Raw genomic sequence first — 16,906 nt, forward strand, 5'->3', positions numbered from 1 at the left:
TTCCATGCATAGCCGACCTCTCTGATCTTCAAGAGGACCAATTTTATCCCTTACTATCCTTTTGCTTTTAACATACCTGCAGAAGCTCTTCGGATTATCCTTCACCCTGACTGCCAAAGCAACCTCATGTCTTCTTTTAGCCCTCCTGATTTCTTTCTTAAGTATTTTCTTACTCTTTTTATACTCTTCAAGCGTCTTATTTCCTCCCTGTTGCCTATACATGTTATACATCTCTCTCTTCTTCTTTATCAGAGTTCCAATATCCTTTGATAGCCAAGGCTCCTTATTTTTATTCATTTTGCCTTTAACCCTGACAGGAACATACAAACTCTGCACTCTCAAAATTTCTCCTTTGAAGGTCTCCCACTTACCAATCACATCCTTGCCAGAGAACAACCTGTCCCAATCTACGAATTTTAGATCCCTTCTCATTTCTTCAAATTTGGCCCTTTTCAGGTTTAGAACGTCAACCCGAGGACCAGATCTATCAAGATCCACGATCAAGTTGAAACTAATGACGTTATGATCACTGGAACGAAAGTGTTCCCCTACACAGACTTCCGTCACCTGCCCTAACTCATTTCCTGATAGGAGATCTAATATTGTATCCTCCCTAGTTGGTACATCTATATGTTGATTTAGCAAACTTTCCTGAACACATTTTATAAACTCAAACCCATCTAGACATTTAACAGTATGGGAGTCCCAATGAATGTGTGGAAAATTAAAATCCTCTACAATCATAAATTTCTGACTCCTGCTGTTGTCTGTTATCTCTCAGCTATCTCTTTGCTCCTCCAATTCTCTCTGACTATTGGGTAGCCCATAATACAACCCTATTAATGTGGTCATGCCTTCCTGTTTCTCAGCTCCACCCATATGGCCTCAGTGGACAAGCCATCTAATCTGTCTTGTCGAAGCACCGCTGTAATATTTTCCCTGACTAGCAAAGCCACCACCCACCCTTCATCCCTCTGTCTCTATCACGTTTGAAACATTGGAACCCTGGAACACTGAGCTGCCAGTCCTGCCCCTCCTGTAGCCAAGGTTCAGTAATGGCTATGATGTCATAATTCCATGTGTCAATCCAGGCCCTCAGCTCGTCTGCCTTTCCCACAATACTCCACGCTTTGAAATATACACACCTCAGAAGATTATTACCAGCACACACAACCTTGCTATTTGTGACTTTGCATGAACTAACAACATCATTTATTTTTACCCCCGTTCCACTATCTACTCTGGCACTCTGGTTCCCATCTAGTTTAAACCCTCCCCAATAAAACTAGCAAGCCTCCCTGCAAGTATATTGGTGTCCTTGTAGTTCAGGTGTAACCCGTCTCTCTTGTACAGGTCCCACCTGCCCCTGAAGAGGTCCCGATGATCTAGAAATCTGAAACCCTGCCCCCTACACTAGTTTCTCAGCCACGTGTTCATCTGCCAGAGCATCGCACTCTTACCCTCACTGGCACGTGGCACAGGCAGCAATCCGGAGATTACTACCCTCTATGTCCTGTTTTTCAACTTCCTACCAAGCTCTCTGTCCTCACTCTTCAGGACATCCTGACTCTTTCTACCTATGTCATTGGTACCAATGTGTACCACAACATCTGGCTGATCACCCTCCCACCTCAGAATGCTGTGCAGGCGATCAGAGACATCACTAACCCTGGCACCCGGGAGGCAACAAACCATCCGGGAGCCTTTGTCACAACGATAGAATCTCCAGTCTGTACCCCTAACTACGGAGTCCCCTATCACTACCGCTCTCCTCTTCCTCCTCCCTCCGTTCGACACTGCAGAACCAGACTCAGTGCGAGAGATCCGGCTGCCACAGCTTGTCCCAGGTAAGCCATCCCCCCCCCCCCCCTCCACCAACAGTATCCAAATTGGTATACCTATTTTGGAGGGGAATGGCCACAGAAGAACCTCTGCATTAACTGTCCTTTCCCCTTCGCTCGCCTGATGGTAACCCAATTACCTGTGCCCTGTTCCTTAGGTGTAACTACCTCCTGGAAGCTTCTATCTATAATCTGCTCAGTCTCCCGAATGATCCGGAGGTCATCCTGCTTCTGCTCCAGTTCCCTAACGCGGTCTGTTAGGAGCTGCAGCTGGATGCACTTCTTGCAGGTATCGTTGTCAGGGACACTGGATATCTCCCTGACTTCCCACATCATGCAAGAGGAGAATTCCAACATCCTGCCTGGCATATTCTCTGGTCTGATCAAAAAAAAAAAGAAAAACAGAAAAACAGATGGTTGAGGACGTTTGGGATAGGCCCCTAAATGCTAACGATTTTCTATAGGGGCACAATTTTGTGCATCCTGACTGGCTGCATCACTGCCTGGTATGGGAACTGTACTTCTCTCAATCGCAGGACTCTGCAGAGAGTGGTGCGGATAGCCCAGTGCATCTGTAGATGTGAACTTCCTACTATTCAGGTCATTTCAGAGATAGGGGGTAAAAAGTGCCCGAAGGATCATTCTGGACCCAAGTCTCACCAAGCACAAACTGTTCCAGCTGCTACCATCCGGGAAATGGCACCACAGCATAAAAGCCAGGACCAACAGGCTCCGGAACAGCTTCTTCCACCAGGCCATCAGACTGATTAATTCACGCTGATACAATTCTATTTCTACAATTGTATACATAAATACAGACTCACTGCACACACTTGACTGTAATAGTGCTGCTGGCGCAGAAAAACAATTTTCACGACATGTGTCCATGATATTAACCCTGATCCTGAAAATTTTTACCTGGCTGTTGTCACATTTTTTTAGATCTGTTATTCATCATCCTCATACTGTCCTCGTTCATATCAATCCAAGTGCGCTCTAGTGCACATGGTGTTTTCCAGAAATTGCTTTTTAAGTTCTTATTGTTTTGCATATTTTCCAGATCTGTTTCAGACCAGGGTATTTTACCAAAATTATACGTCAATATGGGCACAGTGAGTGTTTACTACCTTCGTTATATTTTTACTATTCAGCATTGTTTGTCAGATTTTCTTGATCCTTGATGTAAATTCAAAGTTTGTTCAGCTTCGCAGTAAATGCAGATTTTCTTCAGACTTGAAGTAAATTTTGTTGGAAGGTTTTTCTTTATCATACTGTTATCTATTTTCTTTGCTAATTGATATCCTAATGCACTGTTTGATATTCTACCGGCTCTATTGCACCTTTCTTTATGTTTAATCATGTTCTGTACTTTCCTAGTCTAAAGTTCATGCTTATATATTTGGAAATTAGTTCCATTATTTGAATTGTTTGTTTCAGCTTTACTGATGCAAGAGCAAATAATTTCAAATCATCAATGTATAGCTGTGTCAAGGTATAATTCGTATTTTTTTTCTGATTAGATACCTGATTTTTATCTGTTTCAGTAAATTATGAGTGGGCTTAAAGCGAGACAAAACCATAGTGGGCTCAGTGAGTCGCTCTGGAAAATCCCTCCATTTATTTTGATAGTGGTCGTTGTTCCTCTCTGGTTGTTACTAGGACGATTATTTTACGCGAATGCTTCATCAGTTGTAGAAATTTCACAAGTATTGTATGAATTTTATATATATTTGGAACTTCTCTAAAACACACGAGGAACAGAATCAGATGTTTTTTTTTTTGATTGACAATATAACACTGAAAGTGTTCTACTTTCCACAGCGTTTGAAATAGAATTAGATAATCTGTAATCTGTTGTTCAAACCCGAATGGTATTCTGTCTGCTCTCCTGTGGGTATATTGTGGTTATCTAAGTTGTTTGAGTTGTTATTAGTTACGAGATGTACGATGTTATAATTTTAGATATAAAATTGTCTTATTATTATTTAGAGCCAATAATATCACAGTAGGTGACCATTTAGTAGTCTTATAAATGCAGAATAAAGCTGTCGTTGAGGCTGGTGGTACATACCTTGAGCCTTTTATATATTCTGTCCCATGGGAGTATGACAGAGAGGATCTATGAGGTGGTTTGGGGTTCAGTAGCAAGGCTTTGGGTCGGGATTGTGTCTTCCCAGCTTGATTGAGTTCCTCCAGGAGGTGACAAAGGTGATGTATGCAGTTACACATGGATATTGTCTACTTGTATATTGGTAGAGTGTTTGACAAAGTCCCACATGGGAGGCTCATACAGAATATTAACATGCTTGAGAACTGTGGGGAAATCTCCTGGCTGCCGGGGACAAAAACTGGGAGAAATGTCTTGGCTGGCGGGTGGTGAATCTGTGAAATTATTGTCATAGACGGCTGAGGAAGACTCTTCATTGGATATATTCAAAATGCAGGTCGATATGTTCCTGATTAGGAAGAGCGTCAACGTTTACTGGGATAATGGGGTAGAGAGGAATTGAAGAGCAAATTCACTGAGCCGAATGGCTTAATTCTGCTACTGGGTCTTATGGTTTTAGGGAGCATCTGGAGTACTGTGTTCCCTTCTGATTGTCCAGCTCTTGGAAGAATTGGAGAGGGAGCAGAACAGGTTCATCAGGATGTTGCCTGAATTCGGTGACATGTGCTGCAAGGAGAGGTTTGATAAACCTGGTTTGTTTATTCTGGAGTTAGAATAGAAATCTGACTGAGGTGTACAAGTTTGAGAGATAAGAGTTTGGGTTGACAGCCTGTATTTTGTTTGATTTTATTTACATATGACTGGCGTCCATTACCAGAGGGCATTTGGTTAAGGTGAGATGGGGTAAATGAACAGCAATTGTGGGTAGTTTTTTAACAGAGTTCTGGGTGCTTGGAATTTACTGTCTGGGTCAACATGGCGTTGTGAGGGGAAGGTCGTGCCTCACGAGGCTAAATGAGTTTTTTGAAGAAGTAACAAAAAGCAATTGATGAAGGTACGGTAGTAGATGTGGTCTACATGGATTTTGGCAAGGCATTTGACAAGGTCCCTCATGAGAGACTCATCCAGAAAGTCATGAGGCACGGGATAAGTGGAACCTTGGCTGTTTGGATAAAAAATTGGCTTAAAGGAAGAAAGCAGAGGGTAGTAGTGGAAGGAAAGTATTCTGCCTGGAGGTCGGTGACTAGTGGAGTGCCGCAGGGACCTGTCCTCGGACCCCTGCTATTTGTGATTTTTATAAATGACCTGGATGTAGAGGTGGAAGAATGGGCGAGTAAATTTTTGGATGACATGAAGATTGGAGGAGTTGTGGATGGAGCTGAAGTTTGTCGAAGATTACAAGAGGATATAGACTGGGTGCAGATTTGGGCAGAAAAGTAGCAGATGGGGTTCAATCCGGATAAGTGTGAGGTGATGCATTTTGGAAGGACAAACCAGAATGTTGAGTTCAAGTTTAATCGTTGGTTACTTAGGAGTGTGGATGAACAGAGGGACCTTGGGGTTCAAATCTATACATCCCTTAAGGTCGTTGCATGGGTTGATAGGATAGTTAAGAACTCCCATGGGATGCTAGGCTTCATTAATAGGGGGATTGAGTTCAAGACTAGAGAGGCCAAGTTGCAAATCTACAAATCTCTGGTGAGACCGCACTTAGAGTATTGTGTTCAATTCCGGTCACCTCATTATAGGAAGGATGTGGAAGCGATGGAGAGGGTGCAGAGGAGATTTACCAGGATGTTGCCTGGTTTGGAGAACAAGTAATGCGAAGCAAGGTTAGCAGAGCTGGGACTTTTCTCTTTGGAGCGTAGAAGGATGAGAGGGCACTTGATCGAGGTCTAAAAAATTATGAGAGGCATAGATGGGGTGGATTGCTGGAACCTGTTTCCCAGGGGCACCAATAGCAAACACTAGAGGGCATATGTACAAAGTTAAGGGAGGGAAGTTTAGGGGAGACATCAGGGGTAGTTTTTTTACAAAGGGTTGTGGGTGCCTGCAACAACTTGCCAGGGATGGTGGTGGAGGCGAAAACATTAAGGGTATTTAAGAACCTCTTGGACAGGCACATGGATGAAAGAAAAATAGAGGGTCACGGGGTAGTGTGGGTTTAGTACTCTTTTTAAAGGAATACATGGGTCAGCACAACATCCAGGGCGGAAGAGCCTGTACTGTGCTGTAGTATTCCAGTGTCTAGAGTCTAGTGACTAGGGTCATGTCGGAGGCAACTATGTTATAGATGCTCCTAGTTATTCATGAATGTGCAGGAAATGCAAGGAAATGGTCAATAATATAAGAAAGGATACCAAAGTATTTTTTTTCTTTCCCGGATATATAAAGAGTGGAAAATGGGAGAGGGTCGATATCGGACCACTAGAAACTGCTGTTGTAGTTGCAGTAACGGGTAAAAAGGAAATGCCAGACAAACTCTGTGCAAGTCACTGGCAGAATTCCAAAAGGTAAAGAACATCAGCGAACAGAATTGCGTGTAGTGCTATTACAAAGGAAGAGGGGCTTGGAAGATGAAAGGTCTGAAGATAGAAAAGTCACTTGGACTGGGCCATACAGTGTATCAGGAGCCTGCCTGGGGTGTGTTGGGATTCCCAGAGCGTTAGGACCTGGAGTGAAGGCTTCAGCAGAACCAACAGCTGGATTAATAGAAAAATATATTGTAGAATATTCAGGCTGCAAAGAGAGATTCGTTGAATTGTTACTTGAATCCAGAGATCTGCGAATGATTAATGGCGAATTTTGATTCCCAGGTTTTGCCAAGTCACAGACTAACACTTGAGATGTGGTTTGAACTGTGCATTTAATCACTCACCTATCAGCTGTGTGGGTAATTCAGATAAACCTTGGCCGATGTTCATGTATTCCTGTGGATCAGGACCTGTTTAAATATGAAAAAAAAATCCATGGAAACAGAGCTAAAATAATTAAAATAACTAAAATGTTTATCTCTATGTGCCTTTGTGTTCAGTGCGTGGTTTTAACATACCGAGTTCCTGTATTTCCCTCAGTATTCTGTCCAACTTCGGTAACTCAGTCCTCCACATCAGAAAGGATTCCCACATCGCCCTCCGGGCCCAGGAGCCTTTGCCATTCACCAGACTGAGGAAGAGTCTGGAACTCTCTGCCCGGTTTCCCTTCTCTGTCAGCTCAGTGACTTTCTACAAATGGAAACAATGGACTTATTGTGGAGCAGACAGACAGACATGGAGAATGTGCAGGAAAGTATCTGTTCTTGGCACTAGTAGCTTCAGAACTGATGCAGTCACTGGGCTGCTGCCTCATCCTCACTGGGTTCAGTCATTAACAGAGAAACAGTAACTGAAGGAGATTCTAAATCAATAGTGTGTAAGAATAAGGATTTACTGACACCCTGCAGTAGATGCAATGTGATTAATTTCCTTGATCTGTCAATGTGCAGCATTACATCAACAAGATGTGACATCAAGAACGGAAGAGAGGGGAGAGAGAGAGCAAAAGCAAATGGACGGCGGGCATCACTGAATCGTGGCTGACAAAAGTTTATAGCTGATTGCTTAAATCCAAGGATAAATATTGAATCGAAAGGATACGCAGGTACGTGAAAGTGTTGGGTCGAAGCTGCTGTCATTAAAAATGAAAGGTCCTGAGAAAGAGGTGATATCGGATTAGATGATGTGGATGTTAAGAAACTGCATAGGTACAATGACCCTGATGGAAATTATATACAGGCATGTTAACAGTAGCCAGGATGTGGGCTACAAATTACAACGGGGGAGAGAAGTGGCATGGAAAATAGTCAATGCTAAAATTGTCACGGGGAGTTTCAATATCCAGGTAGCTTTGGAAAATCAGGTCGGTGCTGAATCCCAAGTGAGGGAATTTATAGAATGCCTATGAGATGGCATTTAAGAGAAGCCTATGGTTGAGCCCACTATAGGAAAGGCGGATCTGGATTCTGTGTTGTGTATTGAACCAGATTTGATTAAGGAGCTTCAGCTAAATAAACCCTTAAGAAGCAGTGATCATAAAATAGCAGAACTCAGCCAGCAGGTTAAAAGGAAGAAGGTAAAGTTAGAGGTATCAGTGCTACAGTAGAATAAAGGAAATACCTCGGCATGAGAGCGGAGCTGGGCAATAATAAATTGGAAAATGACACTAACAGGGACAATGGCAGAGCAGGAATGGCTGAAGTTTCTCGGAGGACAAACAATCACAATGATGAAGAATTATTCTAAAGGGAGGATGATCAACCGTGGCTGACGAGGTAGTCAAAGCAGCACAAAAGCAACGGAGAGGGTACAGAGTATTACAAAATATAGCAGAAAGCTGGAGGACTGGGATGTTTTTACAAATCAACAGAAGGCAATTCAAATACCATAAACAGAGAAAATATTTAATAGGAAGGCAGGCTAGAGAATGATGTAAAATAGCTTACCAAAACGTACGTCTGATATATGAAGATTGAAAGAGACGAGAGTGGATATTGGACCACCGGAAAATGACAGTGGAGAGGTACTGTCAGGGGACAAGGAAATGCCGGAAGATATTGGTCGGCATTTTGCGTCAGTCCTCACAGTAAAAACAGTAGAACGTGCCAGATATTTGAGAATGTCAGGTGGCAGAAGTGAGTGTATTTGTAGTTATTGCGGAGAAGGAGCTCAGAATGCTGAAAGTTGTGAAGATAGATGAGTCCAGATCAACTCACCCGATTGCTTCTGAAAGAGGAGGCTGAAGAGATTGTGGAGACATTAGTAATGATCACTCAAGAATCACTAGATTTTGGAATGGTTCCGGAGGACTGATCATTTTAAACTATAGGCCAGTTAGTCTGATCAGCGTTTGGGAAGAAGTCAGCAGTCGATAATTGAGGATAAGGTTTCGGGGTATTTGGATGCACATGATAAGAAAAAGGCCAACATCCATGGAAGGGAATCCTGCCTGACAGAGATGTTGGTAATTTTTGAGAGAACAGCATGCTGGGTCGACAACAGAGAGTCAGTGCAAGTTGTTTACTTGGACTTCCCGAGGACCTCTGACCAGGTGTCCCACATGACGCCGTTTAACAAGGGCCGACAGTAGGACAAGAAAGACACTGGCATGGATAGAGGATCCAAGATTTTCTCCAGACAGATTTGTCTGACTGCCAGGAAGCACAGAATGGGAACAAATAGGGCTTTCTCTGGTCGAATGTTGGTGACCAGAGGTGTTCTGCAGTGGTTGGTTTTGGGACAGTTTCTTTTTCCGTTATGTCAATGATTTGTAGGCTTTATGGCCATTATTGTAGGTGTTACGAAGATATGGGGAGGGAGGGGAAGTGTTGAGGAAGCAGGGATTTCGCGGGAGGACATGGACCTATGAAGAAATGGACACATCAGTGGCAATTGGAATGTAGTATAGTGAGGTACATGGCCATATACTTTAGCAGAAATAATGAAGAAGTAGACTATTTTTGAATCTGGGAGAAAATTCAGAAATCGGATTTGTAAAGAGTCTCTGGAGACCTGGTGCTGGATTCTGTTCAGGTTGAGTCGGTGTTAGGAAAGGCAAATACAATGCTAGCATTCACTTCGAGAGGATCAGAATATAAGAACAAGCACTGGCCAGACCACACTCGCATATTTTGATCCCCTGATCAGAGAAAGTTTGTGATGGCATTGTGAAAAGTCCAGAGAGGAATCTAAACGAACAGAACCAGTGATATTAAACCAGATGGGAATGGATCCTGGATGCACCTGTACTGGCCGGAGTGTGGAAGGATGAGGGGGAATCTAATTGTAACCTGTGGAATATCGAAAGACATTGAGAGGAAGTGGAGATGTTGTTTTACGTGGGGGAGTCTAGAACCAGACGAAACTGCCTCAGATTAGAGGGACGTCCATTTGGAACAGAAATGATGATCATATTTAGCCGAGGAGTAGTGAAACTGCAGAATCCATTGGAACCGACAGCTGCGGAGACCAGGTCATTGAGTATATTTAAAACAGAGGCTGGTATCTTCTTGACTAGTCTGGTCAGCAAAGTTCACTGGGAGAAGGCAGGAGAATGGGGTTGAGAGGGATAGTACATCACCCATGATGTCATGGCGGAGCAGAATTGACGAGCCTAATGGCCAATTGTGCTCTGATGCCTTATGGTCTCATGATGTGTAAAGACAAAAGAAGATTCAGTATCAGTGCGGCTATCTTATAATGGAGATGGTTACTGCCTGGCACTCATACCGTAAAATGGTAATGACTTCCTGAATGCAGGCATGGGTTTCCTGATTAACTCAGGAATTATGAACAAAACATTGAATAGTCTTCAAGCAACATACACCTATGATGGAATTAAGGTAACTGAATATGGATGGGCTTAGGACATTGTTCTGAGAAATAAGAGAGGCAGGGTTTAAGGGGAAGCACAACATTGTGGGCCAAAGTGCCCGTACTGTGCTGTACTGAAATAAATCATCATAATTCCCTGATGGTACACTGCACTGTAAAATAATCCTTCAGTTTCACTGCTACCAGGTCTGATGAGTTACCGTTTTGAAAGAGATTTAACCAGTAAAGCAGACGTCTCCAGATGATATTCCTGGATTTAGTTGCTTCAGGTGTGATAGAGTAGGAGGGGCCAGAGGAGGAGGTGTTGCATTGCTTGCCCGAGAAAATCTTATGGCGGTGCTTTGTAAGGGTAGATTAGAGAGCTCCTCTAGCGAGGCTATTTGGGTGGAATTGAGGAATGGGAAAGGTATAGTAACACTGATAGGAATGTATTATAGGACCTAAGGGGGAGCGTGAATTGGAAGAGCAAATGTGTAAGGAGATAGCAGATATTTGTAGTAAACACAAGGTGGTGATTGTGGGAGATTTTAATTTTCCACACGTAGACTGGGAAGCTCATTCTGTAAAAGGGCTGGATGGTTTAGTTTGTGAAATGTGTGCATTTTTTGCAACAATACATAGAATTACCGACTAGAGATGGGGCAGTGTTGGATCTCCTGTTAGGGAATGCGATAGGTCAGCTGACAGATGTATGTGTTGGGGAGCACTTCAGGTCCAGTGATCACAATAGCATTAGCTTCAATATAATTATGGAGAAGGACAGGACAGGACCTAGAGTTGAGATTTTTGATTGGAGAAAGGCTAACTTTGAGGAGATGCGAAGGGATTTAGAGAGAGTGGATTGGGTCAAGTTGTTTTATGGGAAGGATGTAATAGAGAAATGGAGGTCATTTAAGGGTGTAATTATGAGGGTACAAAATCTTTATGTTCCTGTTAGGTTGAAAGGAAAGGTTAAAGGTTTGAAAGCACCATGGTTTTCAAGGGATATTAGAAATTTGTTTCAGAAAAAGAGGGATGTCTACAATAGATATAGGCAGCATAGAGTAAAGGAATTGCTCGAGGAATATAAAGAATGTAAAAGGAATCTTAAGAAAGAGATTAGAAAAGCTAAAAGAAGATACGAGGTTGGTTTGGCAAATAAGGTGACAGTAAATCCGAAAGGTTTCTACAGTTATACTAAAAGCAAGAGGATAGTGAGGGATGAAATTGGCCCCTTAGAGAATCAAAGTGGTCAGTTATGTGTGGAGCCGAGAGAGATGGGAGAGATTTTGAACGATTTCTTCTCTTCGGTATTCACTAAGGAGAAGGATATTGAATTGTGTAAGGTGTGGGAAACAAGTAAGGAAGTTATGGAACCTATGACAATTAAAGAGGTGGAAGTACTGGCGCTTTTAAGAAATTTAAAAGTGGATAAATCTCTGGGTCCTGACAAGATATTCCCCAGGACCTTGAGGGAAGTTTGTGTAGAGGTAGCAGGAGCTCTGACTGAGATCTTTAAGGTGTCATTAGAAACGTGGATTGTGCCGGAGGATTAGTGTATTGCTCATGTGGTTCCATTGTTTAAAAAGGGTTCTAGAAGTAAGCCTAGCAATTATAGACCTGACAGTTTGACATCAGTGGGTAAATTAATGTAAAGTATTCTTAGAGATAGTATTAATAATTATCTGGATAGACAGGATCTGATTAGGAGTAGCCAGCATGGATTTGTGCGTGGAAGGTCATGTTTGACAAACCTTATTGAATTTTTGAAGAAGTTACGAGGAATGTTGACGAGGGTAAGGCAGTGGATGTAGTCTATATGGACTTCAGCAAAGCCTTTGACAAAGTTCCACATGGAAGGTTAGTTAAGAAGGTTCAGTCGTTAGGTATTAATGCTGGAGTAATAAAATGGATTCAACAGTGGCTAGTTGGGAGATGCCAGAGAGTAGTGGTGGATAATTGTTTATTGGGATGGAGGCCGGTGACTAGCAGGGATCTGTTTTGTGCCCAATGTTGTTTGTAATATACATAAAAGATCTGGATGATGGAGTGGTAAATTGGATTAGTAAGTATGCCGATGAAACTATGGTAGGAGGTGTTCTGGATAATGAGGTGGGTTTTCAAAGCTTGCAGGGAGATTTATGCCGGTTAGAAGAATGGGCTGAACGTTGGCAGATGGAGTTTAATGCTGAGAAGTGTGAGGTTCTACATTTTGGCAGGAATAATCCAAATAGAACATACAGGGTAAATGGTAGGGCATTGAGGAATGCAGAGGAACAGAGAGATCTAGGAATAACAGTGCCTAGTTCCCTGAAGGTTGAGTCTCATGTAGATATGGTGGTCAAGAAGGCTTTTGGAACGCTGGCCTTTATAAATCAAAGCATTGAATACAGAAGTTGGGATGTAATTTTAAAATTGTACAAGGCATTGGTAAGGCCAATTTTAGAATATTGTGTGCAGTTCTGGTCACCGAATTACAGGAAAGATATCAATAAATTAGAGAGAGTGCAGAGACGATTTACTAGGATGTTACCTGGGTTTCAGCACTTAAGTTACAGAGAAAGGTTGAACAAGTTAGGTCTCTATTCATTGGAGCGTAGAAGGTTGGGGGAGGGGGGATTTGATCGAGGTATTTAAAATTTTGAGAGGGATAGATAGAGTTGACGTGAATAGGCTGTTTCCATTGAGAGCAGGGGAGATTCAAACGAGAGGACATGATTTGAGAGTTAGGGGGCAGAAGTTTAAGGGAAACGAGGGGGTATTTCTTTACTCAGAGAGTGATAGCTGTGTGGAATGAGCTTCCTGTAGAAGTAGTAGAGGCCAGTTCAGTTGTGTCATTTAAGGTAAAGTTGGATAGGTATATGGACAGGAAAGGAGTGGAGGGTTATGGGCTGAGTGCGGGTAGGTGGGACGAGGTGAGATTAAGAGTTCGGCATGGACTAGGAGGGCCGAGATGGACTGTTTCCGTGCTGTGATTGTTATATGGTTATATGATGAATTTATAGATCAGCATCATATTTACAGATTATCTCCTGCCTTTGGATAATGCCTGTGTGATTCATTACAGACAGCGCCAATGAATCCCAACGAGAACAGAGTTACTCACGGGTGTAACACACTTGATTTTCTAATACCACTCATGGCTGAATAGGTCAGATCTCGGACAAGACAATCATTGTTTTTGAGCTCCAAAGAGAGTGACCTGAAATGGTGTGTCCCTGTCTCTCTTTAGTCAGATATTCAGCAAGTTAGCAGTTCTTTTTGTTTGCCCCTTCCCTTTCAGGAAATCCTATTGATCTTCTTCCCTTTCAGGACAACCTGTTGATTTTTTGGGATCATGGGATATCAGCAAGTCACCAGATTTATTTTATGTTTTGTGCTTTCTTCTGCCCTTTCAGATCAAACTATTGACGTTTGTGGTCATGAGATATCAGCTTTGTGCGTGATCTTTCACATCTAATCAATCTCGGAGTATTTCGAGGAAGTTACCAGGAAAGTTGATGAAGGCAAGGTTGTGGATGTTGTCTACATGGACTTCAGCACGCTATTTGACAAGGTCTCGTATAGGAGGTTGGTCAAGAAGATTCAGTTGCTTCGCATTCAAGATAAAGTAGTAAACTGGATTAGACACTAACTTTTTGGAAAGAATCCAGAGTGTAACTATAGACTGCTGCATTTCTGTTTGGCGCCTGTATCTCGTGCAGTGTCACGGGGATCGGTGCTGTGCCTGTTGTTGTTTGTCATCTATATCAATGATCTGGATGAAATTATGGTTAACAGCATCAGCAAATTTGCTGATAACTCCAACATTGGGAAGGAGCAGTTGACAAAGAGGAAGATTACAAGAGCTTGCAGTGAGGTCTGGACCAACTGCAGAATTGACTTAAAAGGGGCCGATGTAATTTAATTCAGACAGGTGCAAGATGTTGCACTTTAGATGGACCGATCAGGGTAGATCTTACTGAGAGACCGGTAGAACAAAGTGATCGGGAATACAGGTACATAAGCCATTGAAAGTGGCAGCAAATGTTGCTAGGCTCTGAAAGAAAGTTTGTTAGCGCATTAACCTTGGTAAATGAAAATATCGTGTACAATATGATGTTATATAAGACGTTGGAGAGGCCTCATCTGGATATTATGTGCAGTTCTGCACACCTAACTGCAGTACAGATGGAAATAAGTTTGAAAGAGTACAGAAAAAAAAACATTACAAGGATGTTACCTGGACTGGAAGACCTAAGTTCTAAGAAAAGAGTGAACTGATTAGGACTTTATTCATTGGAACATGAAAGATTGAGCGGAGATTTGATACAAGTGTACACAATTACATTGGGACATAGGTAGGATAAATGCAAGCAGGCATTTTGTACTGAGGTAAAGAGGTCCTACAACAAGAGGTTATCACTAAAGGGTGAAAGGTGAGAAGTTCAAAGGGTACAAAGGTGAAACCTGTTTACTCAGAGGGTGATGAGAGTGCAAAACTAGCTAGCAGGGTAAGTAGTGCAAGTTGTGAAGAGAATTCTGAATAGATGCTTGCGTAATGAGCATATAGAGCGCCATGGCCCGGTGCAGGTCAGTGGGAATAAGTAGATTCTGTAGTCTGGCATGGAATAGATGGGCCAAAAGGCCTGTTTCTGTACTGTACTTTGCTCTGACTATGACAAGTCAGCCACACATTGTTTGGGATCTCATGGAGCCAAGACAAGCTCTGGTTCGCTGGTTTCCCTCCCTCAGGTACCGCAGTGAAGCCGGTTGGCCCAATTGACAGTTTAATACTCATCCTGGATTAATGAGATGAGGTGAAGCTACCCGACGGTTCAGCCAAGATTTGAAATTAGTTTCAGACCGAATGCCTTTTGGAAGTCCAGATATGCAGCCACTGCTCTTACTTCACACTGATAAATACAGCAGTGACACAGGAAAAGGTGATGCTAAACCTGCAGTTCCCAGTGCTCCCCACCTTAAAAACTGAAACCAGATCTGCGAGAGACAAGTCAGAGATCAAAGTCTCCATTCCCAAGTCGATCTCCTAAAACGTGCAGGAGATTAATGTTGATCACTATTCCCTCTGATACCAGCAGATCAGTGACAATACACGAACTGCTCTCACCTCATTTTCTTCTCTACTGAAATGTCCCTCCTTTGTCAACATCCAACCCAGTCTCTCAACCTTTTCTTCAATTGCTTGTTTGAGTCTGTCCCTGTAGAACTTTGTCAGTTGGTACAGTCGATATTCCTCCCCCTGTGCCAGGAGGTCGGAGATTGTAAACTCTGGCTCTGTGAATATAAAAAGGAAAATGTAGGCTTGAACTCAGATATCCCTCGTCTCCACCGCTCTCACCCAACTCAACAAAAAAAAAACCGTGTCTCGAACCTGCCTCCAGATACAAAATTGGATTAATTCTCCATCTCCAACACCATCACACTGAGCACGGAGTCGCCCTACGGCTGTGTGCACAGACCACTGCTGTTCACTCTGCTGACCCACGACTGTGCTGCAAGACACAGCAAGAACGACGAGTCAGCTTACAGAGAGGAGGTGCAGCAGCTAACGGACTGGTGCAGAGCCAGCAGCCTGGCTCTGAATGTGAACAAAACAAATTTCTTGGTGTTCATCTCGCGGAGAATCTCACCTGGTCCCTCAACACCAGCTCCATAGCAAAGAAAGCCCAGCAGTGTCTCCACTTTCTGCGAAGGCTGAGAAAAGTCCATCTCCAACACCCCCCATCCTCATCACATTCTATGGTGGTTGTATTGAGAGAATCCTGAGCAGCTGCACCACTGCCTGGTTCAGAAATTGCACTATTTTAGATCGCAACACCCTGCAGCGTATAGTGAGGTCAGCTGAGAAGACCATCGGGGTCTCTCTTCCCGCCATCATGGACATTTACACTACACGCTGCATCCGTAAAGCCAGCAGCATTATAAAGGATCCATGCACCCCTCAAACAATCTCTTCTCCCTCCTGCCATCTGGGAAAATGCACCGAAGCATTCAGGCTCTCACGGCCAGACTATGTAACAGTTTCTTCCCCCAAGCTATCAGACTCCTCAATACCCAGAGCCTGGCATGACACCTTACTGCCCTATTGTCACGTATATTATTTATTGTAATGTCTGCACTGTTCTGTGAACTTTATGCAGTCCCAGATAGGTGTGTAGTTTAGTGTAGTTGTTGTGTGTTTTTCTTCTTTTCCTCTGTTGTTTTTTTTACGTAGTTCAGTCTAGTTTTTGTAACGTGTCATGTAACACCGTGGTCCTGAAAAACGACACATTTTTACTATGTACTGTATCAACAGTAATGGTCGAAATGGCAATATAAAAGTGACTTGACTTGACTTGAATCTAACACTTGCCTTAAAGCCTACCCAACAATGTTCTAGGCATTACGTAATAGAAGGACCACATTTAATATAAACCAGTCCATCCCCCATCCGACCCATTCACCTGTTTAAATTTGGATGGGCATAAATGTTGGGATGGTTGGTAATATTTGCTTCCCAGAGATACTCTCTCCATCCTAGCGAATACATTTCCCCTGATACACATCCCGGAAACACTCTCCTCATCTGGACAGCTGCATTTCCTCCAATTCACATCCTGGAAATCCTCAGAGCAGGTAGTACATTTCCTGTAGTGGGGTAACGGCTGCTCAGTGCACCACATGTACCACACCCACACATTTTCGCTCTCCTCTGACCAACCCTCCAACAGGGCTCCACCCTGTTTACCCTCCACCCTGCCGCACTCTGTGAGCACGTCACCCTCATA

General features: G+C 43.0%; 1 protein-coding gene across 10 annotated transcripts in view; it reads right to left on the bottom strand.

Moving 5' to 3' along the window:
- Window positions 1-16,906, bottom strand: part of LOC132386397 (NACHT, LRR and PYD domains-containing protein 3-like) — a 56,878-nt gene that overhangs the window by 21,134 nt on the left and 18,838 nt on the right. For all 10 annotated transcript variants that reach the window (XM_059958660.1, XM_059958665.1, XM_059958663.1 and 7 more), the window contains 3 exons: window positions 15,247-15,413; window positions 6,842-7,013; window positions 6,668-6,733 (listed from right to left, as the gene is read on the bottom strand). In XM_059958660.1, the coding sequence (XP_059814643.1) occupies window positions 6,668-6,733; window positions 6,842-7,013; window positions 15,247-15,413 (405 nt within the window). The remainder of the gene's footprint in view (window positions 1-6,667; window positions 6,734-6,841; window positions 7,014-15,246; window positions 15,414-16,906) is intronic.

This window comes from Hypanus sabinus, unplaced genomic scaffold (genome assembly GCF_030144855.1).
Source record: "Hypanus sabinus isolate sHypSab1 unplaced genomic scaffold, sHypSab1.hap1 scaffold_1142, whole genome shotgun sequence".
Classification (NCBI taxonomy): Eukaryota; Metazoa; Chordata; class Chondrichthyes; order Myliobatiformes; family Dasyatidae; genus Hypanus; species Hypanus sabinus.